This window comes from Hoplias malabaricus, chromosome 14 (assembly GCF_029633855.1).
Source record: "Hoplias malabaricus isolate fHopMal1 chromosome 14, fHopMal1.hap1, whole genome shotgun sequence".
Lineage (NCBI taxonomy): Eukaryota > Metazoa > Chordata > Actinopteri > Characiformes > Erythrinidae > Hoplias > Hoplias malabaricus.
Window position 1 is genome coordinate 22,097,399 of NC_089813.1, and position 27,593 is coordinate 22,124,991.

General features: G+C 42.7%; 1 protein-coding gene across 2 annotated transcripts in view; it reads right to left on the reverse strand.

Annotated features, from left to right (window-relative positions):
- eeig1a (estrogen-induced osteoclastogenesis regulator 1a) overlaps positions 1 to 27,593 on the reverse strand; it is a 47,005-nt gene that overhangs the window by 6,395 nt on the left and 13,017 nt on the right. Inside the window, exons 3-8 of one of the 2 annotated variants that reach the window (XM_066644617.1) lie at positions 8,168 to 8,288; positions 7,538 to 7,567; positions 3,968 to 4,084; positions 3,723 to 3,769; positions 3,425 to 3,558; positions 1,404 to 1,679 (exon numbers count right to left, since the gene is read on the reverse strand). In XM_066644617.1, coding sequence (XP_066500714.1) covers positions 1,404 to 1,679; positions 3,425 to 3,558; positions 3,723 to 3,769; positions 3,968 to 4,084; positions 7,538 to 7,567; positions 8,168 to 8,288 — 725 coding nt within the window. The remainder of the gene's footprint in view (positions 1 to 1,403; positions 1,680 to 3,424; positions 3,559 to 3,722; positions 3,770 to 3,967; positions 4,085 to 7,537; positions 7,568 to 8,167; positions 8,289 to 27,593) is intronic. The other variant, XM_066644618.1, reaches the window with a different exon arrangement.

Below are 27,593 nucleotides of genomic sequence, written 5' to 3' on the forward strand. Positions count from 1 at the left end.
GTGGGTTTTTTTTAGATTTGGCTATGTTAGGAGGATATCTGTTTGTGCAGGTAACCATTACTGTGCAGAATTATTAGGCAACTTAATAAAAATCTAATTTCTACCCATAACACTTGTTTATTTTCACCAGGTAAAACAATATAACAACACAGAATTTAGAAATAAACATTTCTGACATTCAAAAACAAAACCAAAAACAAATCAGTGACCAATATAGCCACCTTTCTTTACGATGACATTCAAAAGCCTTCCATCCATAGATTCTGTCAGTTGCTTGATCTGTTTACGATCAACATTGCGTGCAGCTGCCACCACAGCCTCCCAGACAATGTTCAGAAAGGTGTAGTGTTTTCCCTCCCTGTAGATCTCACATTTTATGAGGGACCACAGGTTCTCTATGGGGTTCAGATCAGGTGAACAAGGGGGCCATGTCATTATTTTTTCTTCTTTTAGACCTTTACTGGCCAGGCACACTGTGGAGTATTTGGATGCATGTGATGGAGCATTGTCCTGCATGAAAATCATGTTTTTCTTGAATGATACCGACTTCTTCCTGTACAACTGCTTGAAGAAGGTGTCTTCCAGAAACTGCCAGTAGGTCTGGGAGTTGAGCTTCACTCCATCCTCAACCCGAAAAGGCCCCACAAGTCCATCTTTGATGATATCAGCCCATACCAGTACCCCACCTCCACCTTGCTGGCATCTGAGTCGGAGTGAAGCTCTCTGCCCTTCACTGATCCAGCCTCTGGCCCATCAAGAGTCACCAATTTCATCTGTCCATATTACCTTAGAAAAATCAGTCTTAAGATATTTCTTGGCCCAGTCTTGACGTTTTATCTTATGTTTCTTGTTCAAAGCCTTCCTTACCTTGGCCATGTCCCTGAGTATTGTACACCTTGTGCTTCTTGATACTCCAGTAACACTGCAGCTCTGAAATATGGCAAAACTGGTGGCAAATGGCATCTTGGCAGCTTCATGCTTGATTTTCCTCAATTCATGGGCTTCTCAATTCAACACGCTTCTTGCGACCCTGTTGGCTATTTGCCATGAAACGCTTGATTGTTCGGTGATCAAATGTTTGGCAATTTCAAGACTGCTGCATCCCTCTGCAAGACATCTCAAAATTTTTGACTTTTCAGAGTCCGTCAAATCTCTCTTCTGACCGATTTGGCCAAAGGAAATGAAGTTCACTAATAATTAAGCACACCTTATATAGGGTGTTGATGTCATTAGACCACATCCCTTCTTATTACAGAGATGCACATTACCTGATTTACTTAATTGGTAGTTGGCTTTCAAGCCTTTACAGCTTGGAGTAGGACAACATGTATAAAAAGGATTCATTTTCATTCGTTCATTATTCATAACCGCTTATCCAGGGTCGTGGTGGGTCCAGAGCCTACCTGGAATCATTGGGCGCAAGGCGGGAATACACCCTGGAGGGGGGGCCAGTCCTTCACAGGGCAACACACACGCACACTTTTGAGTTGCCAGTCCACCTGCAACGTGTGTTTTTGGACTGTGGGAGGAAACCGGAACACCCGGAAGAAACCTACACGGACACGGGGAGAACACACCAACTCCTCGCAGACAGTCACCTGGAGCGGGAAACGAACCCACAACCTCCAGGCCCCTGGAGCTGTGTGACTGCGACACTACCTGCTGCGCCACCATGCCGCCTATAAAAAGGATGATGTGATCAAAATACTCATTTGCCTAATAATTCTGCACACACTGTACAGTGTAAATTAACACAATACTTGAAGCAAGGTCAAGAAATATTCCAAATCATATTTTAAAAAAAACCTATCAGGCAAAAAGCCAGTGAAAATAAAATAAAAATGTATTTAAGAAACAGAGAAAAAACAGCTCACAATTGCAGAGATAACTCAAACAATAGGCCCTCTTTTGTAACTATGAAGACAAAAACAGAGTTTAAAGTTATGTAATGTAATATTATGTAATATTTTTACCTTAAAATTACAGTTTCAAAATTATTGTGATGCTTCACTTAACTGTAATAGGGAGAACAGAGCCTCTGTTAATGCTAATCTTGGATCAGCATTGCAGAAACAGCAGATTTCTCCTATGTACCCACTCCTCATTGCAAATGTTGTTTTTTTTTTTGTTTTTTTTTTTCTGAGACATTTTTCTTTGTTTAACCTTTTTATTAATTCTGTAACATCCAAACCAATATCTGATGAAATCTCTGGCTGTGAATTTACTGCCGGGTACAGTGTCTGTAGTGTGCAGGATTTCATATTTTTGGACTTCTTCATTCAACTTGATCTATGTTTGCTTTACTGCAGACTAATCACAGTCAAAGTCACTGTCTACATCGATATGTCGGGTAGTTAGTTATATTTCTGGAGAGTTGCTACAGAGTAGGGTATGGTTCAATGTGTGTCCTACAGCATAGGTTTGATGCAGAATCGTACATCAAGCTTAATACTCAGGAGAGTGCGACTTCTGTTAGTTTGGAGGGTGGCAGTTGATATAACATTCATTGTAATGAATATTTGGCCATTTATATTATGTTCATCAGTGTCAGACTAATTAATGACATTCCATTAAGAGGTCGGTAATTGAGGACACAAGTTGTTCAGCAACACATGAGCTACTCTCTCTGACTTTACAAATAAAAAGTGGACCAATGATGTAGGTGTGTCTTATGGCGCTTTTCCACTGCATGGAACGTACACAACTCTTCTCGCCTCGGCTTGACTGTTTTGCTTTTCAAACTGGCCAAATCTGGTCCCGGTCCAAGCTCACTCCAGGTTCCAACTGTGCTGAGTAGGTACTATATGGTGACATTTAAACCCTGCGATTCCTGAGAGACAGGGTTTTGCGATGTCACTTGCTCCATTTCACAGGGGAGCCCTGCCAGTGGAAAAGCGACATGTTTTAAGCATGCCGAACCGACTCGTGTCATGTCGAGTCATGTAGAGCTGGACCAATGTGGTGGAAAAGCACATTAACAGAGTGGACAGTGAGTAGACTCAGCGTTTAAAGACTCAAGAAGCATTGCTATGTCTGATCTTTTGCTTTTATTATCTGGTGAGACTACCTTGTGCAGCAGTAACTGCACATCAGCTTAAGAGTTTTTAGCCCATTTATTCACACAAAACAGCTTAACTTCTGTCATGTTGGTGGTTTTCCTCCCATTAACTGCTTACTTCAGATCCTTCCACAACATTTCTATTGGATTAAGGTCACAATTTTGACTGGACCTTTCCAGAACATTAAGATGTTCTTTTGAGATTCAGCTCACAGACAGATGTTCGGACAATATTAAATTTCCTCAGAAATCGCAAACATGTTTTGAAGATCAGACTTTGATATATCCCTGTTCTTTAAAAGCGCCTTTAAGCTTACAACTATATATCTTAAATATTATTATTATTATTTTGTGCACTGGACTTACCTGGACTAAGGATGGAGGATCTGGGTTTGGTCAGAAGAGGCAATGGTACCAAAGCTGTACCCTCCCCTTTACAGTCCAGCTGTAGGGATGGCTCTCTGCCTGGCACTGATGTAGATTTGGCAGTACTTGTAGGACTGATGTTGGATTTAAAAAAGTATTAATCAGAATAACTAGTTAACTAGACAAAGTTCAAGCATCATTAAAATAAAAGGCAAACAGAAAGATAAATACAATCAACAGACCAACAGAGGGCACCATACATCAACTCATTGCTGTGTGATGAGACCCAAGAGCTTACATTTTAAAACAGGGGTCTGCAGATAAGAGAGTCATCCCAATGGTCACCTTAGGAAGCAAAATCACCAATTAAACAGGAAGTAGTGAAAGCAACAAATCTAAAGTTAAGTTTGGGTCAATGAAAATAAATTCTATACTCTATTGATCATTTAACCCACTTTTCACAGCCACTGTACACACAAAAAAATTTGTAGTTTAAACTAATTTGAGTTTGTAGTGTAAACTAATAACAATTTGACCTCTAACCTTTAGAATGGAGTTGTCCTGTCGAGTGTTCTTTGTGTTGTAGCCTTCAAGCAGACAACAGCGCACAGTGGAACCTGAACCAGCAAACTCTGCCATGTTCAGATCAGCAAAGCCCAGCTGAGAAAAGTGCAACACATCAGACATGACTCATTCATTCATTCATTATCTGTAACCGCTTATCCAGTTCCAGGTCGCCGTGGGTCCAGAGCCTACCTGGAATCATTGGGTGCAAGGCAGGAATACACCCTGGAGGGGGCGCCAGTCCTTCACAGAGCAACACAGACACATTCACTCACACCTACGAATACTTTTACGTCTTTTTCAGTCTCCACCTACCAACGTGTGTTTTTGGACTGTGGGAGGAAACCGGAGCACCCGGAGGAAACCCACGCAGACACCGGAAGAACACACCAACTCCCAGACAGTCACCCGGAGCGGGAATCAAACCCACAACCTCCAGGTCCCTGGAGCTGTGTGACTGCGACACTACCTGCTGCACCACCGTGCCACCCAGACATGACTCAGATTCTTTCAAAACACTAATTTTTAATGCAAAATAAGGGTCCATAGTTTACTATGTACCGTGACCCTGAATTGGATAAGCGGTTACAGATAATGAATGAATGAATGAGTTTACTATGTTCTGTGAAATGATATCTTGGATTAGTACACAATCAGAAAAAGAGGTACTTTAGAGGTACCTTTTGCTGTCACTATTGTATTACCCTCAGGGGTGCATAGGGAATATAATTGTACCATATTCTATTCTAAATTTTTAGCTTGTAGATAGTGTTGATTTCATATGCCCAGTTTCAACTCATGGACTTATATTATGTTCTTTTATTTTACACAGTTTTATAATGAACTCCTTCTGGAAAATAGATTGTAATGTATCTTTAGGGAACACAACTGGACCTAAAATCCACTGTTTTACTTTTAATTGTTCCTATAAATAAAAGGCCTAACTGGGCATTAAAATGTGTAAAAGTGTGTTCTGTGTTCAGGATATGTTAAGTTATTTTTAATTAGAAAATCAAAAAAACATGTACTTTGTTCATGTGTGAATTAATTTCGCAACTGTCAGTCTGAAAGTTACAGTAACAATGAGTTTTAAATTATAGAGTATAAGAAAAGTACAGTTTTGAAAAATGAATATATAAACCAAACATTAAAAGAAATTTGTGAATATATACCCACACAAACATAAGCGCACCCCAGCAGAGTAAAATACAATGCAAGAAAAATGTAGGTAATGGGTTTTTAAAATGGCAAAATGTATTAAATATAGACTCCATAAAAAGTTGTTATTGGTCTCTCAGCATGTCTGTCTATCTCTTTATAATTCAGCAACACTTACACCATAGTGACTTACAGGACATTTGGCTTGCACTGTATTCAGCTGAGGACTATGCCGACCAAACGGAACCCATACTTCTTCCCGGACACTATGACTGATTACAGGGTCTCCAAAAACTACATCCGCTCATTTTCACTGCCAGGATGTTCGCGCTGTCAGTTTCCTGTTTTACCGCATATTATGAACTCAGCTATGGTGTGAAATTGTTTGAAAACATTCCATTAGTTATGTATAATATAAATCAAAATAATGTATTTTGGATATGTGTTTACATGTTTATAATTGCAATTAAAGATTGGAAGACAAATTAAATTAAAATCTAACCTTCATAATCTTAATTGGGAATTTAATTAGGAATTAATTGGGAATCCTTAATTAGGATTTGGAATTGGGAATTGTTTAACATTGCATTTTTTAGTAATTTTTTAGAACCTATGGTGCTTGGAAATTCCTCAGAAACAGACAAACAGATATAGCATGAGAACAATCAGGCTTATCTCATGAAATCATGAAAAAATGAAATTAAACTCTCTCATACGTTATTTACTTGCTAAAGTTTTTGTTTGCTATATATACACACAACAAAATTTAATAAAAATGCTTTTATCGAGCTTTCTTAATTATATTTTCCTTTAATGTTCACCAGTGGTTTGTGTCTTTAAATGGATGATTATTAATTTATTAGTTTATTGTCTGTAACAAGTGGGTCTGGTGCCTACCAAAACTCACTGGGCGCAAGGCAAAAACACACTCTTAAGGGTGTGCCAGTCCTTCAAAGGGCAAAACACACACACACACACACACACACACACACATTCACTCACACCTATAGACAGTTTTAGAGTAGCCAATCCACCTACCAATGTATGTTTTGGGACCGTGGGAGGAAACCATGCTGGATGATTAGAATCATGGTATTTTTATACTTGATTTTCATACTGTGAAAATTTCAAACCATAAACTCTGAAGTATGTCCTCTGAAATACAGAGCGAAGTATTAAAATAGTATAATGAACTGTATTGTTAATAAACATTATGAACAATAAAATATAGATATAAATATACTTGAGATGTTATTCTATATTCTAATGTCTACATTGACATTAATCTGTCAGAACAAAGTACAACATTTTATTTACTAATCAATCACTTGGACATACTAGCTGTTAAACAGCACTGAACATTCATGTTACATATATGTTAGGAGTACAAAAATTTGTAGATTTGTAGAGAACCACTTTAGAAGCTGGATTCTGAGTCATTGGGGCATATAGGGCATTCCTTTATTTGTTCTGCTATTTTTTCCCCTTGTGCAATAAAGTTCATTGTGCAAATGATGAAAAATCCAAGATGATAAAAAATGAAGACTTCTGAAAAACAATATTTTCCAGCTGGTCAACCAATGCCAAAGCTTTTTGGCAGCTCTTCTAAAGCATGAGGCAGTAAAAATCTAACTCCTCTCATCCAAAATCTGACTTTTCCTTTAATACAAAAACACATAAGGTGTGATAACATTTTTTACTATTAACCAGCAACTTTTTGTACCCTACAACTTTCAGGTAATTTCATTACATTAATGGGAGAGTTTTCTGGCATAGCATGCAGTCATATTTCCTGTTGAGTTCTTGTAAAATATGCTGGCCACTTATGGCACTTTCAGATTCTAGACACACTTATTTAAGGTGGTCCTGAGGAGCTGGGGTATATTTAGCTTAGGGAAATACATACTTAGCCACAGTCCTGGGAAACAAAAGATTGGCTCGATTAGTGTCCTTATGAACTTAACTTTCCCTATATTTGTGTGTGACAGGACACATCTGTAACTACCATTTAGTCTAATCTACATAGGAATTCTGCATATGCTGAAAAGCATTCATTTTGTGCTTAAATGAACCATCATACAAAACTGGGAAGATCACAACATCATACATGCTGAATATAACTTTAGCTTGTATTTAATGTTGAATGTGCAGATTTCTAAGTGTATTATCACTTTGGGAACAAAATTGTGTTTCCCATATGTCTTTTTTATTTCTCTTAAGATCTATAAAGCCAACTGCCATTTACGTGGTGTTAAAATTTCAAGAGTTGACTAACAGAATTGGCTAAAAATATTATTTTCTGCAAGTAACAAAATATTGATGTCAGTTCTTTGTCATTTATACCCTGTATAGTAGTAGGGTTTGTAGTAGGATGAGGAAAATTTCTCTTACCTTTGAATAAGCTTTTCCTCCTTTGAGTTCCTGTAAAGAAAACAGGATAAGTCTCAAACTCATTGACTGGGTAGTACAAAAGTAGCATATATATTTACCTCTGCCCACTTCCACTGAACAGATAAGAGCAGCTACCAGGTATCTTAGACATGGAAAGACAGCATTTATAAGCGCTAAAATCCAAGCAGACATCAACAATCTGTGAATGACAAAATAGTTTTCCTGTGCAGGTGAAGCTTATTTTAAATGGGCAGAGTTTATGGTTTTCCAATCAAGCTGATAACCTTTTAACCCCATCTTTAAGAATCCATGTCAGAAAATACAAGACTTTATACCATACAAAACCTTATCATCAAAAGGGGAAGAGACATTGTTTTCTGCCATTCAGCTTAATGGTGTTCTGAGTGGCTCAGAAAAAAAATCTTCTGCACAGTGTACCTGTTCTGTCAGACAAATGAAATGCTTCAAATGTCATTGTTTTAATGAATGGGTGTTCTAAACGTTCTGGGCCATTTCCAAAATTGAGTCAGAATTAATGTCTATAGAAACAGACATAGGCTTGTAAGGGAAACTACCTGTGAAAGTACTAATTATAAAGAATTCATACATATGTAATGAGGTAGGTCTTACTTTTCTCACAGAGACTCTGCAGATGCAGGGGTCCAAAACACCTGTGTTGGGGTTGGCACTCATCTTACAAACAAAGGAGAACCTTTTCTTCCAACAGACGGAGTTCTCTCGAACTTCCTCTCTACAGTACAAGGGGGAAATATTGTTTCAGAAGGATGTGTCATGTAGTTTCAAAATAAAATAATAACAGCTCAGGCAAATGTGCTGTTTTGCATACTAAACATGTTCAGTATGTAATGTTACAAGCTTTATTGCATTTTATGTTGGCTAGTAAATTATTAGAAACCAGCTGTGCTAATAGAATCCTGCTAAAGATGTTAGAAGTTCAAAGGGAAATGATGAGACTTAGCAAAGCTGTTTCTATAGATAGAGGGATAGATAGATAAGGTTAATACATCCTACAAAAAAGTGCCTGTGTGTACAAAAAAAGAGTCTTTTTTCATTAGGACATTTATTTGCTATATAAACACTTACTGTAGCAGATGATATTTAAAATATGCACACATAGCCACAAACACACACAATATGCATGAGGCTGTGGCCATCTGCAATGCAAAAAAATAGCTATTAATACTACAGAGAGGAATGCTCTGTGGGGAAGAATTCTACCAGGATAAACTTACAAAACAGCCTAATTTCAAGAATAAAAACAAAAAATATATTACTGAGTAAAATTAAAAAAAAATGTATATTCACCCAGGCATTTCCCATAGTGTGGTTTGTAATTGATCAGTTTTCTCAGACATTAAAGGCAATAAGTCAATTGTTCAAAGCAAGGGAAGTCATTGTGGAATTAATTCACGGTAAGCCATACCAGATTTCAAAAAAGGTTTTTCCAGCTTTAGAAACCAGCTTGGCCATGTGTTTGCTATACAGTAATCCCTCGCTACTTATCAGTTCATCTATCGCGGATTCGCTACTTCGCGGGTTTTTTCAAGGGGGCTTATGGCTGCTATATCATGGATATTGAGGGAAAATCTAGGAAACCATGAAAGATGAATAGCCAAAAGTATTTTATTATTATTTACATGTATTAGACTAGGCCTGTAGGTGACAAAATATATAATTTACAAGTATTTCTTACGTACAGTACATGTATTGTTCATGTCCACATCCGAGTGAAATTTATTTACGCTAAATCACAGCTTAGGAATTACTCTATTAAAGAAACTGGTAGGATATCACATGTAGTTCCAGCTGAAAAACATTATATAATGACTGTTTAATGCAACGGGTGGGTTGTTAACAGTACAGGGAGGGTTTTAAAAGTCCAAATACTCGTTAAATACATAAAATTCGCTGGTGGTCTTGGAACGCATTCCCGCAAAAAATGAGAGATCACTGTAAACCCATATGATTTGAACAAGGGGCTGGAGCAATAAATAAGTGTCTTAAAGACGTGAATAGTGTAATCAGTGTGACAGAGTATGTTTGGTCAGATTGGTCTATGAGGGGTTTATAATACTTTGAGATGACTTACAGCCAAAGGGGGCATTTGTTCCTAATTCCGCTCCACATTTGTAGACCCACACTTATTTAAAACAGTCATCTGTCATTCAGTTACAGATTTGAAAAGACTATGTCTATCTCTACTGAATCCATGTTAAAATAAAAATTATATTGGGGTCTCCCAAATGGTGCAGCAGTCTAAGCACTGGATTTATCATTAGGAGATTGCCTCTTCAATCCCCAGTGATGCTTCAGCCCTCCAAGGCTGGGAGTACAAAGCACAATTATAGATTATGTCGGATGGCCCTACTTTCCCTGTCACACAAGCACAAAAGCACACTGCTGGCCTTATTAAAGCAACAGGTGGAGTAGTTGTTTGTTGTCACTAATTGAGCAATTTCAGCAGTGCTTGGCACCAAATTATTCAATTACACTTGGCTGTTTTAAAGATAGAATTATATAAATACTCAGTATCAGTATAGTAAAAATAGTATCATACCATATTTTGTTCGTACATGCACAGAATGCCATAACATACATTTGTTTTATGGTTGCATGGTTCATCTATATGTCTGCTGGATACTTCCTGCTTCCTTGCCGTTCAGACGCTTTGGTGCTTAGCTCTGCTATCTTCTATTTCTTTCCTTTTATTTTTTCGAAACCTACTTGTATTTCTGTGATAGAGTATTTGAGCTTTTTAATATACACAAGTCAGCAGCACTACGAAGCCAAAACTGGATATCTTCTGCTTTTGATACTTTTTAAAGTAGTGCGATTGCTCTAGGAACCAGGACTGTTCCAACAACCAGGCAATTTTCACCAGGCTAAAGTAGAAGAAACTTGTGAAATGCCTCATCATTTTGTTCAACACATGTGCTGTCAGAATTGTTACAGACTTCTACAGAGAATGTCAGCTTTGGAAAGGGATGTTCGGTACCTGCTATCAGAGTTTAAGGACTGGCATGTCGGAGCTGTGCGAGGAGTAACAGTGAGTGGGAGTACGGGCAGCAGACAGCGGGCTGAGGACCTAACAGAGCAGCGGACAGTGGAGGGACACAAATCCAGACCAGAGGATCGAATGAAGGGCAACACTGCCGTGAGTAGAGCTAGAGATGGGCAATGGGTGCAGATTGAAGCTAGACCCAAGCGCCGTGCTTTGTATAGCTCTGTAGTCTTGTCTTCTACTCTTGGTACCACAGCTGGTCCAGGAAATTCAGCTGCTAAACCCAACACTGCTGCTGAGAGAGCACAGCACAGACCCAGACCAGAATACCCGTCTTATTCACTTCAGCTGAAAAACAGATTTGAACCACTGCATGCCCTTTGTGAGAATCACAAACGCAGTGAACACATCACAGAAGGTGCCAGAAGTGTCAGCCGGTCCCAAAACCCTAACAAACTTACTGCAGACACCCTGATCTTTGGAGATGACACTGTTAATGGGGTAACAAACTCAAAACTCATAGTGAGATGCGAGCAAAACATCAACGTTCCTGAACTTACTGCAAAGCTTCCAGCTGTACTGGCTGAGTACATGAATGTGAAGAGGATTATTGTACATATTCGAAAGAATGACACTGTCAAGCAGGAATCTGAAGTTTTAAAAATAGACTTTAATGACCTCTTTAACACACTCAGTAAGTTCAACATACAATTTTTCATAAGTGCACCTCTACCTGCAGGAGGCACCAATATGTTCTCAAGGTTACTGGGATTAAACACCTGGCTACAGAACAGCTGCAGGTCAAATGGACTGAACTACATTGACAACTTTAACTTGTTTTTGGGAAGAGAGAACTTTTTAGGAGAGATGGACTGCACACGAACAAGAAGGGTGTTAAATTTCTGACAGACAATCTCATTTTCTCAGTGTGCAATCTATCTACTTCTCTTGGTAGTGGCGCATCAGCATCAACATCCAGGAACTTTCCTGTACAAGCTGATGACACCATGTCACAGCCAGAACATCCTCTCTCCACTGAGGACGACCTGAGGGAGCAGCAGACCTCTACTCCACCCTCATCTACTGCCACTTCCCCATTGCAGTCCCCCAGACTGTCCCCTAATAAAAATCATGCTCCATCACCACCTAGAGCACCTCAACGGAAAAGACAAGCTCCTCGACCCCCGGACAGGCAACTTCGCTCACGGCCCCATCGCCAGCAGGAGCTTCACACAGCTTCGTCAGCTGATAAGGGATAAGGAAAAGTGATGTTTTTCGGGTCCTGGCTGCTGCAGTGATGATGTCAGCAGGACATGTTTTCAAAACAAGCTTGGACCTTTGGTGCCTGTAATCTCTCCCATTCCAGTACTTATCAGAGAGAGAAAGAACAGAGAGTTCAGGTCAGATTCTGTGAATGTAGCCAATCTACAGCATATAAAATGTGATTCTGTGGCAAAGTGCACGAGTTACTAAGTTAGCTCTTCTAAATATCAGATCTCTCACAAACAAATCACACTTAATTAATGATTTTATTACAGCACATGGGCTTGATTTTATACTTTTAACTGAGACTTGGCTAAATGAATGTAGTGCTGCAACTGTTTTTAGTCGGCTCCTCCAGATTTTCATTTTTTAAATGCATCTCGTGCCAGTAGAAAAGGTGGAGGTCTACCTGCTCTGTTCCATGGTTCTTTTCAGTGCAAGCAGTTATCATCTGGTGACATAATGTTTGAGAATCTCTGTGTAGTTCTGAAAGGGACACCACAGATATTACTAGTAACTGTCTACAGGCCTCCAAAGTACAGTGCTAATTTTATTGATGAATTTACAGAGATGCTGTGTTTTATTTCTACTGACTTTGACCATTTTGTTATTGCTGGTGACTTTAACATACATATCGACAATCCCAAGGACTGTTTTGCTAAGTAACTACGTGCCATATTGGACTCTTTTGGGGTTTGCAGCATGTTACAGGGAGTACACATTGTCATGGTGACACGCTGGATATTGTTATCTCAAAGAGTCTCAACATATCAGTGACTGTGAAGGACGTCGCGTTTTCAGATCACTACTGTGTGTTCTTTGATATGTGGGCCTCACCAGTCATCAGAGACAGATTAGTTTGTGTCAAGAAAAGGATTATAAAGGACTGCACAGCTACACTTTTCATGAGTACTACATTATGTGAACGATCCAACGCTGTTGATGATCTGCTGAATAGTTTTAATACAAAAATTGTCAGTGTTATGGATGAGACTGCGCCAGTTAAAATGAAGGCTATGTCTTGCAAACAGAAAGCACCGTGGAGAAATGCTTCTGTTGTTCAAATCCAAAAGAGGGAGTGTTGCAAGGCAAAACGCAGATGGCGTAAAACAAGTCTTCATATTCACAAAGAAATCTACAAAGATAAGCTACATGAATACAACGTGACAATATGTAAAACACGACAATCCTATTTCTCTAGCATCATCAACAATAACACTAACAACAGCAAAATCCTCTTCACCGTGGTCAACAGACTTACTAACTCACCCACACCAATGGCCCCTGAATTAGTATCAACTGAGAGATGTAATGAGTTTGTATTCTTTTTTAACACTAAAATCCAGAATATCAGATGAGTGATTAGTACATCTATATCCAACAATGAGTCTGTACCCTCTCCGTCACCTCATAAAAACTCCTTAGTTAAAATGTCAGAGTTCAGTACTGTTGATAATAAAATTTTAATCGACACAGTTAATCATCTAAAATCATCCACTTAGGTAGTCTTGACACACTACCAACCAATTTTTTAAAGAGTGTGTTTCACACTATAGCACCAGACATACTCCACATTGTAAACACCTCACTCATGTCGGGGGTTTTTCCGAGCTCACTAAAAACTGCAGTTGTAAAGCCTCTTCTAAAAAAGAAAAATTTAGAAATTCTAATTTACCGTTCATTGGCAAAATCATTGAGAAAACAGTTTTCAGGCAAATCACTAGTTTCTTGTTCATTAACAGTAGCCTAGACAAATTCCAGTCCGGGTTCCGGTCTAATCACAGCTCTGAGACTGCTCTAATCAAGGTAATTAATGATATCCGCTTAAATACAGAGGCTGGAAAGGTATCTCTTCTATTACTTCTTGACCTTAGTGCTGCCTTTGATATCATTGACCATAAGATTCTTATAGATAGACTCGCAAACTGGGTTGGACTCTCAGGAACAGTCCTGAAGTGGTTCGTTTCTTACCTGGAAGGCAGGAACTACTTTGTAGAAATAGAAAATAATATTTCAGAGAACATGCCAGTAACCTGTGGTGTCCCCCAGGGCTCTATTCTTGGTCCACATTTATTTAATTTATATATGCTTTCTCTTGGCCAGATTCTACAGGACTATGGGCTGTCCTATCACAGCTATGTAGATGATACTCAGATTTACATGGCCCTGTCCCCAAACGACTCTGGCCCAGTTGACTCATTAAGCAAGTGCCTTAAACACATCACAAACTGGATGGGACATAATTTTCTGCAGCTGAATAAAGATAAAACTGAGATTAGACTATTTGGGAATAGCACTGAGAGTCAAAGATTGGCTACGTATCTGGACTCGAGGGCCCTCAAATCTAAAAAACTGGCTTGGTGTATTAATGGACTCAGATCTCAGTTTTAGTAGTCATATTAAAGTAGTTACTAGATCAGCATTTTACCATCTTAAGAACATCAGTAAGATTAGAGATTTTCTGACTAAACCAGACCTGGAGAAACTTATCCATGCCTTTATTTCTAGCAGGATTGATTACTGTAATGGTCTCTTAGCTGGACTTCCAAAAAATACCATTAAACAGGTTCAGCTGATTCATAATGCAGCTTCCCGAGTTCTCACTAGGAGCAAAAGAAGAGATCATATCACCCTCATCCTCAAATCCTTACACTGGATACCAGTCTGTTACAGAATAGACTTTAAGGTGTTATCACTGGTCTATAAATGTCTAAATGAGGTAGGACCAGCGTATTTATCAGATCTGCTACAGAGATATGAGCCGAGCAGAGCTCTCAGATCTTTAGGAACTAGTCAGTTAGTCCTGCCTCAGGTCAAAACTAAACATGGAGAGGCAGCGTTTAGCTACTATGCTGCTTTTAAATGGAACCAGCTGTCTGAGAATATTAGAAGAGCCCCAACTTTAGACACTTTTAAATCAAGACTTAAAACACTCCTGTTTGAGCAGGCTTACAGCTCAGTTTAAAATATTCTGCACTTTTCTGTAACAGCATTTTATTTCTTTTATTTCTTTTAATTTATTGTCATTTTAAATTGTTTTAATCATTTTACTCTTTTTATGTAATTGTATTATTAGAAATTTATGATTTTATTCTGGCTTTTAATTTAATTGTTTCTTTTTCTGTAAAGCACTTTGAATTGCTTCTGTATGAAAGGTGCTCTATAAATAAACTTGCCTTGCCTTGCCTTGACTTGCTGTGGAGATCAGGCATATACTGACATTCATTCGCACCACTCTCCCAGCCTCTACTATCAGAGCCAGTGAGATCTAATCATTCACCTCCTTCAGTCTGTCAACCCTTCACACACACACACATACTTCACTCACATTCCTGGGGCCAAACACACTTTGTTGTATCACCGTAGTAACTACAAATGCCCAGTGTCCACAGCAACACTGGCCAGCGAGTGCAAGAAGACTGGGAAAGAGTCTAAAAGAGTTGGACAGACAAAAACTAATGTTCTGAAGAGTTTAAGGATAAGGGAAAACTTTGTTTTAAAAATGTTAGACTATCTGGTCTGTAGTGGACTCAGGACTGATCTGATCAGGTCTTTTCATCTTGGGGACGCCTTTTGATTGGATCAACCGTCTGTTTCCCCCAAAGATCAAAAGAAGATTGGGGGATGACCCAATCAATCCAACTTGCAGTTGCCACCTTTGGTAATTAAAATTCACCAGTCAACACATGGCCCCTCACAGCTAGAGATTATCTAATCAACAAGAGTGGAGAATACCTCCCGATTTCTCTGGAAACAAGTCCAATAAGTTCCAAACATTAAAGAAAATAAATCTCCTTTCCCATGTTCAATATGGAATAGATAATACAACTAAACTCTAAGATTTTATGCAACAATTAAACTGATACTAGATACGATTAATAAGAAGAGATCCAGAATAAAACTTTCCGAGCAACTGCGTCCACATATGGAATGAGAATTTCCCCAAGCGGTCGCCCTGAGCCATCAAAGTTGTCCTTTGTCCTGGCGTCTGCGACAATTTCTCTATGTTTCTTTTCGATAACTTTTGATCCTGTTAATCAAGATCGTAGCATTTTACAAACCTTACATTCTTAAAGTATAGATGAATGTTGATTTATGCTTTTACTTTCACGGGCGACGCTCAGTTTGATAAATAATTGGATCAGTTCTAAATGCTTGGTTTAGCATGATTTTAAAGAAACCATTTTTTTCATGTATTATTCTGTATTTGGGCTAAAAACTGTTGTGTTTATATAATATGTGTAGCAAACTGTGGAATAACCCACCAGGAGAAATATAAAGTTACTAAGAACCATATTTTATCACAAAAATCCTTCATGATGAACGAATCAATGAACGAGTGACTCTGTCTGGCGTCTCAATTCCTACCAAATCCAGAGGGTGGATTCTTCGGACTAAACTTCACCCTGAACCCTCAGGTTCATCAAAAGCAGCTCTGCCAAACCCTCAGAGTCCAACTGGAACGCAGGCTCCTCCCTTGAAACGGGACCTACGGAACTCTTGAAAGGGCCTGCCCAGACAATCTTCAATCAGTCAGTAGAGTCAGCAAGGTCAGTGAGTCAGAGCGAGAGAGGGCTACAACAGTGAGTTCAAAGTCAACAGCAACAACTCTGGTTCCTGCACGAAGAGTCGACTCAAGGATCCACAACCACAACTCACTCCTCTCAGAGAAGCTTGAAACCACATAGGAAAATCTCTGAAAGGACTGACTCCATTTTAAGTATCAAAGCCTTCAGCAGAAAGAAAAAAGAGTACTTTCAATAATTATTTGTTTTTGTGTTATTTTACCGTGCTTATTCATTTTTTATTGTTCCACAAAGGCTTCCATATTAGAACTGATCAACTGCTGGTAAACTTGATTTGGCCAAGCAAGTAGGCTTATGGCTTACAGCCAGTGAAAACCCTAAAGTCATTGTCTCAGAATAATCAACACAAAACACATGCTGCAAACGTTTCCTAAGCCTTTAAAATGTTCGCTTAGTCTAGCTCAGTAGGCTACACAATCATGGGGAAGACTGCTGACTTGACTGATAACTAGACACCATCCTGCTGTATCTAAGCATATTAATGAAAGTTATTAGGTTCTTTGGTATTAAATAATAATAATAATAATAATAAGCTCCTCCTTGGATCACCACCTTAACGTGGTGGAGGGGTTTGCGTGCCGGCGGGAGCCTAGGAGCTATGTTGTCGGGGGCAATAGCCCCTGGTAGGGTCTCCCAAGGCAAATTGGTCCTAGGTGATGGGCCAGACAAAGAGTGATCCATAAAGACACAGATGAAAAAGACAACGAGGACACAGCCTCCCTTGCCCGGAGCAGGGTTACCGGGGCCTCACCCTGGAGCCAGGCCTGGGGGAGGGGCTCCTTGGCGAGCGCCTGGTGGCCGGACTTTCACCTATGGAGTCCGGCCGGGCTTAGCCCGAAGGGGATACATGGGTCCACTCTCCCATGGGCCCACCACCTGTGGGAGAGGTAGTAATCCGGGTCTGGTGCATTGTGGATCGGGTGGTGGTCGGGGTCGGGGGCCCTGGCGTTCTGATCCTCGGTTACTGAAACTGGCTTTTGGAACATGGAACGTAACCTCTCTGGTGGGAAAAGAGCCTGAGCTGGTGCGCGAGGTTGAGAGGTACCGACTAGATATAGTTGGGCTCACCTCGACACACAGTATGGGCTCTGGAACCAATCTCCTCGAGAGGGGCTGGATGCTCTTTCACTCTGGAGTTGCCCAGGGTGAGAGGCGTAAGGCAGGTGTGGGCTTACTCATAGCCCCCCGGCTTAGCGCCTGTACGTTGGGGTTTACCCCAGTGGACGAGAGGGTAATTTCCCTGCGCCTTCGGGTTGGGGAAAGGGCTCTGACTGTTGTTTGTGCTTATGCACCGAACAGCAGTTCAGAGTACCATGCCTTCTTGGGGACCCTAGAGGGAGTGCTGGAGAACACTCATTCTGGGGACTCCATTGTTCTGCTGGGGGACTTCAATGCTCACGTGGGTAATGACAGTGAGACCTGGAGGGGCGTGATTGGGAGGAACGGCCCCGCTGATCTGAACCCGAGTGGTGTTCAGTTATTGGATTTCTGTGCTCGTCACAGTTTGTCCATTACGAACACCATGTTCGAACATAAGGGTGTCCACAAGTACACCTGGCATCAGGACACCCTAGGCCGCATTTCGATGATCGATTTTATAGTCGTATCATCTGACCTGCGGCCATATGTTCTGGACACTCGGGTGAAGAGAGGCGCTGAGCTGTCAACTGATCACTACCTTGTGGTGTGTTGGATCAGATGGCGGGGGAGGATGCCGGACAGACCTGGCAGGCCCAAACGTGTGTTGAGGGTTTGCTGGGAACGTTTGGCAGAGGAACCTGTAAGAAAGATCTTCAACTCCCACATCCGGCAGAGCTTCGACTGCATCCCGGGGGAGGCTGGTAACATTGAGTCTGAGTGGGCCATGTTCCGGACCTCCATTGTTGAGGCGGCTGAACGGAGCTGTGGCTGCAAGGTTGTCGGTGCCTGTCGGGGTGGCAATCCCCGCACTCGGTGGTGGACACCCCGGGTGAGGGGGGCTGTCAAGCTGAAGAAAGAGTCCTATCGAGCCTGGTTGGCTCAGGGGACTCCGGAGGCAGCCGACAGATACCGAGGAGCCAAGCGGCTTGCAGCCTCGGCGGTCGCTGAGGCAAAAACTCGGGTGTGGGAGGAGTTCGGTGAGAACATGGAAAACGACTTTCGGTCGGCTCCGAGAAGTTTCTGGCAAACCGTCAGGCGACTCAGGAGGGGAAAGCAGTTTTCCACCAACACTGTATATGGTGGGGGTGGGGAACTGTTGACCTCGACTGGGGACGTCACCAGACGGTGGAAGGAATACTTCGAGGATCTTCTCAATCCCACCGGCACGTCTTCCGCAGAGGAAGCAGAGCTTGGAGACCCCGGGGGGGCTCGTCTATCACTAGGGCTGAAGTGGCCAAGGTGGTAGGGAAACTCCTTGGCGGTAGGGCCCCGGGGGTGGATGAGGTTCACCCCGGGTTCCTCAAGGCTCTGGATGTTGTGGGGCTGTCCTGGTTGACACGTCTTTGCAACATCGCGTGGACATCGGGGGCAGTGCCTCTGGACTGGCAGACTGGGGTGGTGGTTCCCCTTTTTAAAAAGGGGGATCGGAGGGTGTGTTCCAACTATAGGGGGATCACACTCCTCAGCCTCCCCGGTAAGGTCTATGCGGGGGTACTGGAGAAGAGAGTCCGACCGATAGTTGAACCTCGGATCCAGGAGGAACAATGCGGATTCCGCCCCGGTCGTGGAACACAGGACCAGCTCTTTACCCTCGCTAGGATCCTGGAGGGTGCATGGGAGTTTGCTCAACCAGTCTACATGTGTTTTGTGGATCTGGAGAAGGCATTCGACCGTGTCCCTCGGGGTATTCTGTGGGGGGTGCTCAGGGAGTATGGGGTACTGGGCTCTTTGTTACAAGCTATCCAGTCCCTGTACAAACAGAGCAGGAGTCTGGTTCGTATGGCTGGCAGTAAGTCCGACTGGTTTCCAGTCGGAGTTGGACTCCGTCAGGGCTGCCCGTTGTCACCGGTTCTGTTCACAATTTTTATGGACAGAATTTCTCGGCGTAGCCAAGTGGCGGAGGGTGTCCGGTTTGGTGGTCTCAGGATCCCATGTCTGCTTTTTGCAGATGATGTGGTCTTGTTGGCTTCATCGAGCCGGGACCTCCAGCTCTTGCTGGACCAGTTTGCAGCCGAGTGTGAAGCGGTAGGGATGAGGATCAGTACCTCCAAGTCCGAGTCCATGGTACTCAGTCGGAAAAGGGTGGAGTGCTCTCTCCAGGTTGGAAGTGAGATCTTGCCTCAAGTGGAGGAGTTTAAATACCTCGGGGTCTTGTTCACGAGTGAGGGAAAGATGGAGCGTGAGATTGACAGGCGGATCGGTGCAGCGTCAGCAGTAATGCGGGCTCTGTACCGGTCCGTTGTGGTGAAGAAAGAGCTGAGCAGAAAAGCAAAGCTCTCGATTTACCGGTCAATCTACGTCCCAACCCTCACCTATGGTCACGAGCTTTGAGTAGTGACCGAAAGAACGAGATCGCGGGTACAAGCGGCTGAAATGAGTTTTCTCCGCAGGATGTCTGGACTCTCCCTTAGAGACAGGGTTAGGAGCTCGGACATCCGGGAGAGACTCGGAGTGGAGCCGCTGCTCCTCCACGTCGAGAGGAGCCAGTTGAGATGGTTCGGGCATCTGGTTCGGATGCCTCCTGGACGCCTTCCTGGAGAGGTGTTCCGGGCATGTCCAACGGGGAGGAGGCCCCGGGGCAGACCAAGAACACGCTGGAGAGACTATATGTCTCGACTGGCCTGGGAACGCCTCGGTATACCCCCGGAGGAGCTGGCGTCGGTGGCTGGGGAAAGGGAGGTCTGGGTTTCTTTGCTCCGACTGCTTCCCCCGCGACCCGGACCCGGATAAGCGGTGGATAATGGATGGATGGATGGATGGTATTAAATAATGGTAGTGTATTACTGTTATCTTTAAATAAAAATATATAATTTTTCAGTCCCATTTCCTACCCTTATTAGTACATATGTAGATTGACAAATTCTGTGATACATCTGAAAAAAGATTTAGAAACAAATATTCTTTTCTGGAAGAAGATGCAATGATTTTGAAATATGTGACAACCAGTGGCGGATGCTGGTCTTTCAAGGAGGGGAAGCTCAATTTCGGCCTACATCATAAAATGTGTCGGTTTATTTATACGTAAATTCTACCCTCCGTTCCTTTTCAAGAAAATTATCTGTCTGACCCTGTCGTACCAACAAGGCGTCTTGTCCTCTCAATGGCCAGCAGAGCTAGGCTGCTTAAACGGCCTTGGCCCCTGTGAAGTGTGTCCCCCTGTGAGTGCTTTGTGACGGTGGAGGGGCTCAGCAGCACCCGCTGGACAGAAACTGCGATAGAAGTCTGAAAGAGTAATAGAAGTCAGTCTCCAAACACAAACAGCTACAAAAAAACCCACCAGAAATAGAAGCTTGATTTGTCGCTAGTCGTTTTTAACAAAGAAAATGCCGCTAAGAGTTTTAAGAAAGTCTCCGGTTCAACTCAGAACAGAATGAAAATGTAATTCTCCCACGGATCTCTACACCAAAGGATCGCTGATTCGCTCATTTCGCTGTCAATCAAAAAGGGATTCAGCCTCAGACAGATCATCCAATCATCATGCAGAAGCTGAGCGTCCGGGCCAGCCGAGGCCAGCCCACTGCCCCATAGACCCCCAGAGACGCTGAGCGTCCAATGGGCGGGACAAAGCCCAGCATTTATCCAATGACTCGTCTCATTTCGCTGCACTTCGCTGCTTGAGCGTCCACACTGTTTAAAACACTGTGAAGCTGCGCGGGAAAGACGCGTCTTTACCAGTGATAAGAAGCTGATTCTGAACGTTGAGTGCGTTGTTGTGCATATTAATTAAATGACATGTACACCCAACAGTATATATTTGATCACTTATTTTTTGACATATATACATCACATATATTTTTTTTTTTAGGGGAAGCTGAGCTTCCCTTGCAGTCTTATAGCAATCGCCTCTGGTGACAACATACACAAGTATGTGTCAATAGCACATTGACTACAAATGTCAAATAACCCTAACAGAGAACAGTTCTCTATTGGCGCTTTTCCACTGCACAGAACCTACACGACTCTACTTGACTCAGCAGTTCTTTTGCTTTTCCACTTGCCAAATCTGATACCTGGTCACTGGAACCGGGTAGGTTTTCAGTCCTTGTTTGTAAAATCTCTTAAATTACAGCAGCTTTCACATTTATTTTTATCAGACTCAGAACATCCATTTGTTTAGACTGCTATTTGTGGTTGAGGCTTTCATCATAAAAGAGCAAAAACTCATTTCAGACCATGGCTTTTCGTAACCTACGAAGACATTGATGGCGGTGTTGAATGGCTGGAAGTTTCTCTGAGCCACCATGAGCTCTCACCACCCATAGCGCTACTACCCGTGGCTATTTCAACAGCCCTGGAAGAGCTTGCTGGTGTAGTTTTGAGCTGAGATGTTCTCGCAAATCTGAAAAAAAACTTTTAACAGAAGTGCTGGCTTCCTTGCTTTTATTCGGTTCACAATGTTTGCTTCCGTTCATATGACTTTTCAAAGCTGACTCACCCATATTTCCAATTTCAAATTTCTTCACACAGTGACGGCGTCCCGTCACATGCTTATTTGCCTTTTCTGCTTGAAGCCAGTCCTTGTAGTTGTCGTTTTCCAACCACTGCTGTTTAAACGCACACTTTCCAGGCATTTTGACTAAATTAAGCACAACTGTGAGAGTTTATTGCTACTACCAAAAAGACTACAGACAAAAGCTAACGTGAGGCACGTTTGTGATAGCACGCATAACTGCACAATGTCATGTGAAATAAAGATCATTGGTCATGTGAAACATTTTGCTAATAGTGTTTTTTCTGTATGATACATAATTGACTGCAGGAGCCCATGATACTATTTTCCATGACCTTTAAGCATGTTTTTAGAAGTTTATTTTCCATGACTTTCCAGGTTTTCCAGGACTCGAATGAACCCTGGAAACAGGCACTAGGGCCAAGATATATTTTATTATAAATATAAATACATTATTTTATGGGTCAATAACGTGTAAACTAGGTGTTGGGCATAACAGACTAGCCATTTCTTTACATATTCTGATTTACTAGGTTCTTTAATGCACTTTACTTACTTTATATAATTATATACATTATAGGGGTAGTTTCCCAGACTTTTTTTTATACAAAAACTATATAGTCGTTCATTAATAATTATTGTAGTAAAACGTACAATTAATTGTGATATTGATTTGCTAATATCGCCCAGCACTATTACAGAGGAAGAGTGGGCTATGATGTGCATGGTACTACACACTACTACTGATTCAAGAATATGGAAAAATTTGGATGGAAAAATTTGTATTTTATAACACCTGAAATAAAAAGCAAGCATTAAGGGCAACACCAGCCATGCTGGAGAATGTGTACAAACTCAGTGGCCAATCATACCCATATCTTCTGGGAATGTAATAAATTACAACCTTTCTGGAAAAAAGTATTGAATACTAAAGATCAAAGATATTTTGGGATACTCAATTCATAGAAAATGCACAGTAATGTACCTTGGTGATACAAATATCTATGTTTTAGATAGTAACAAATATTTAACAAAGGTTTTATTGTTAGATAGCATAAAAGCAATCAAACATGAAACTGGTGTTGGTACAAAACAATGAAAATTTAACAATAAAATAAATTTCTTTTACCTGGTTATATGTTACTGTTTTGTTCCTTTATTTTTCTCTTAATTGTTACCATGATTGTGGGAAAATCATCAATAAATCATGCTCAAATATGGCTCACAGGTGTGTCTTAAACATATATCTGTCATCAAGACAACATGTTTTACTCTTGTGAGCCGGTTGGAAAGTGTCTGTCTAACATATGTACATGTAAGGCAGCACTTCTCGTCTGAAGAAATTGCGACTGGGCATTGGTATCATTGATCAAGAGTTTTAAACAGCCTTTTGGAGCCCTTTTGCTCTATTGTTGACACTAGGGAACATACCCTTTTCTATGTAGTAAACTACCGCCTTACTAATACCACACAACTACTCCTACTAAGGTACAGCATTAGCTAATAAAGCTTGCAATGCTGTCCGAACTGGTTTAGTGGTACTGGGACCTTAATGCTTCAGAACAGTAGCAGCAGCACCTTGGAGTTTAACAGCTTCGTAAAGAAGTTTGTGCTTCTGTTGTGAAGTGGTGAAATAGGCTGGAAGTCCTGCATTTTGATTCTACCTCCTTTTGGCATTCCCTGCAGACAGTCAGTTTCTGCCCCACATCTGTCAAATCCGAACCATTTCCATATAACCGAACCACTCTTGTTTTAATAGACTAACTCCTCTTCACGCTCTGTGTTACTCGCCTTCATTGTGTGTGTGTGTGTGTGTGAGAGAGAGAGAGAGAGAGCAAACACAGGTGGGAGCAGGGCTGTGAGCAGAGCGAAGCAGACAAGCTGAGCAGAGCACAGACTCAGTGAGAAAACAGAATGGCTCTGTACAAGATTTAGACATAGAGCAATTTAAAAACTTCAAATATCAACAATATAGCCTCACTCCATGACTCTGTTCTATCTGTTAAAGTCTTGCACAACTAATGTTTTGCTTTCACATTAACTATAACTCTTCATTATTTCTGTCAGATCTACTCTACTTCATTTCAGTTTTGTTATTTGTTGTGTCCCACGGTGTAAACCAGATGATAATAGGTTCTCCCATTTGAATCTCTTTTCCTCTCAAGTTTTGGCACCTTGCTTATTTAACTGAATATAGAAGAAATCAAATTCCTTAATTAAAAAAAATATATAATTTATGTTCTCAAAGAATTATCTTCAATATTAATCTGTAAACTGATTAAATAAACAGGATATCCCTGGATCACCACCTTAACGTGGTGGAGGGGTTTGCGTGCCTGCATAAGCCTAGGAGCTATGTTGTCGGGGGCAAAAGCCCCTGGTAGGGTCTCCCAAGGCAAATTGGTCCTAGGTGATGGGCCAGACAAAGAGTAATCCATAAGACCCTGATGAGAGGTATAACAAGGACACAGCTTCCCTTGCCCGGAGTAGGGTTACCAGGGCTCCACTTTGAAGCCAGGCCTGGAGGAGAGGCTCCTTGGCAAGCGCCTGGTGGTCGGACTTTCACTCATGGGATCCGGCCGGGCTCAGCCTGAAGGAGCAACATGGGTCCACTCTCCCATGGGCCCACCACCTGTGGAAGAGGTAGTAATCCGGGTCTGGTGCATTGTGGATCAGGTGGCAGCCGAGGACAAGGGCCTTGGCTTTCTGATCCTCGGTTACTGAAACTGGCTCTTGGAACATGGAACGTAACCTCTCTGGTGGGAATAGAGCCTGATCTGGTGCGCAAGGTTGAGAGATACCAGCTAGATATAGTTGGGCTCACCTCAACAGACAGTATGGGCTCTGGAACCAGTCTTTTCTTTGAGAGGGGCTGGATGCGCTTTCACTCTGGAGTTGCCCAGGTTGAGAGGCGTAAGGCAGGAGTGGGCTTACTCATAGCACCCCAGCTTCGCTAGGTTGTACTGTACGTTGGGGTTTACCCCAGTGGACGAGAGGGTAATTTCCCTGCGCATTCGGGTGGGGGAAAGGGCTCTGATGGTTGTTTGTTCTTACACACCAAACAGCAGTTCAGAGTACCAAGCCTTCTTGGGGACCCTAGTGAGGGTGCTGGAGAGTACTCATTCGGAGGACTCCATTGTTCTGCTGGGGGACGCTCACTTAGGTAATGACAGTGAGACCTGGAGGGGCGTGATTGGGGGCAACGGCCCCGCTGACGTTCAGTTATTGGACTTCTGTGCCCATCACAGGTTATCCATTACGAACACCATGTTCGAGCATAAGGGTGTCCACAAGTACACACGTAGGATACCCTACATCGCATTTCGATGATCGACTTTATAGTCGTATCATCGGACCTGCGGCCATATGTTCTGGACACTCGGGTGAAGAGAGGTGCTGAGCTGTCAACTGATCACCACCTGGTGGTGATTTGGATCAGATGGAGGGGGAGGATGCCGGACAGACCTGCCAGGCCTAAACATATGTGGAGGGTTTGCTGGGAACGTTTGGCAGAGGAACCTGTCATGAAGATTTTTAACTCCAACATACGGCAGAGCTTCAACTGGCCGGTGACATTGAGTCAGAATGGGCCATGTTTCGGACCTCCATTGTTGAGCCAGCTGAACGGAGCTGTGAGTGCAAGGTTGTCGGTGCCTGTTGGGGTGGCAATCCCTGCACTCGGTGGTGGGCTGTCAAGCTGAAGAAAGAGTCCTATCGAGCCGGGTTGGCTTGGGGGACTCCGGAGGCAGCTGACGGGTACCGAAGAGCCAAGTGGCTCGTGGCTTCAGCTGTCACTGAGGCAAAAATTCGGGTGTGTGAGGAGCTCGGTGAGAACATGGAAAACAACTTTCGGTCGGCACCCAGAAGATTCTGGCAAACCATCAGGCGACTCAGGAGGGGAAAGCGGTTGTCCACCAACATTGTATATGGTGAGGGTGGGGAGTTGTTGACCTCGACTGGGTACGTCATTAGGCGGTGGAAGGAATACTTAGAGGATCTTCTCAATCCCACCAGCAAGTCTTCCACAGAGGAAGTTTGGGGATCCTGGGGAGGGCTCGTCTATCACTTGGACTGAGGTGGCAGAGGTGGTAGGAAAACTCCTTGGCAGTAGGGCGCCGGGGTTGGATGAGGTTCACCCCGGGTTCCTCAAGGCTCTGGATGTTGTGGGACTGTCCTGGCTGACATGTCTTTTGCAACATCGCGTGGACATCAGGGGCAGTGCCTCTGGACTGGCAGACTGGGGTGGTGGTTCCCCTTTTTAAGAAGGGGGATCAGAGAGTGTGTTCCAACTATAGGGGGGTCACACTCCTCAGCCTCCCCGGTAAGGTCTATGCGGGGGTACTGGAGAAGAGAGTCCGACTGATAGTTGAACCTCGGATCCAGGAGGAACAATGCGGATTCCGCCCCAGTCGTGGAACACAGGAACAGTTCTTTACCCTCGCTAGAATCCTGGAGGGTGCATGGGAGTTTGCTCAACCAGTCTACATGTGTTTGTGGATCTGGAGAAGGCATTCAACCGTGTCCCTTGGGATATTCTGTGGGGGCTGCTCCGGGAGTACGGGGTACTGGGCTCTACGAGCCATCTAGTCCCTGTATAAACAGAGCAGGAGTCTGTTTCAAATGGCTGGAGTTGGACTCCGTCAGGGTTGCTGTTGTCACTGGTTCTGTTCATAATTTTTATGGACAGTATTTCTCGGCGTAACCAAGTGGCGGACAGTGTTTGGTTCAGTGGTCTCAGGATTCCATGTCTGCTTTTTGCGGATGATGTGGTCTTGTTGGCTTAATCGAGCCAGGACCTCCAGCTCTTGCTGGACCAGTTTGCAGCCGAATGTGAAGCTTTAGAGATAAGGGTCAGCACCTCCAAATCTGAGTCCATGGTACTCAGTCAGAAAAGGGTGGAGTGCTCTCTCCATTTTGGAAGTCAGATCCTACCTCAAGTGGAGGAGTGTAAATACCTCGTGGTCTTGTACATGAATGAGGGATAAATAGAGCGGGAGACTGACATGCGGATTGGTGCAGCATCAGCAGTAATGCGGACTCTGTACCGGTCCGTTGTGGTGAAGAGAAAGCTTAGCAGAAAAGCAAAGCTCTCAATTTACCGTTCAGTCTATGTCCCAACCCTCAACTATGGTCATGAGCTTTGGAAATCGTGGGTACAAGCGTCTGAAATGAGTTTTCTCCGCAGGGTGTCTGGACTCTCCCTTAGAGACATAGTTAGATTGAATTGGAATTGGAATTAGATTGGCACACTTGTGAGGTGTGTCTTCCTCTGGCTGACTTTCGGGTTGCGAGAGATACACTGGCACGTTTGGCTGCCGCTTCTCCCCCAGTGACAAAGTTTGTAATAGTTTTAAAGTTTGTTTTCGGTTTTACTGCCCGCTGTGTGCAAAAGTGCTGTGGAACCCAACACACTATCGAACTTTGTACTGGATTTACTGTAATATGAGCCTTGGATTTCTCCTTGTGGCTCTGAGCTCTCTTAGAGTTTAGCGTCCGTGACTGTGCTTAACATCTGCCGCGAGAGCACCTGTGTCCCCCGTGCTATGTGGATTATTTCGGGATTATTTCTCTGGCTTCTCCTGGGCTGTTACGGCT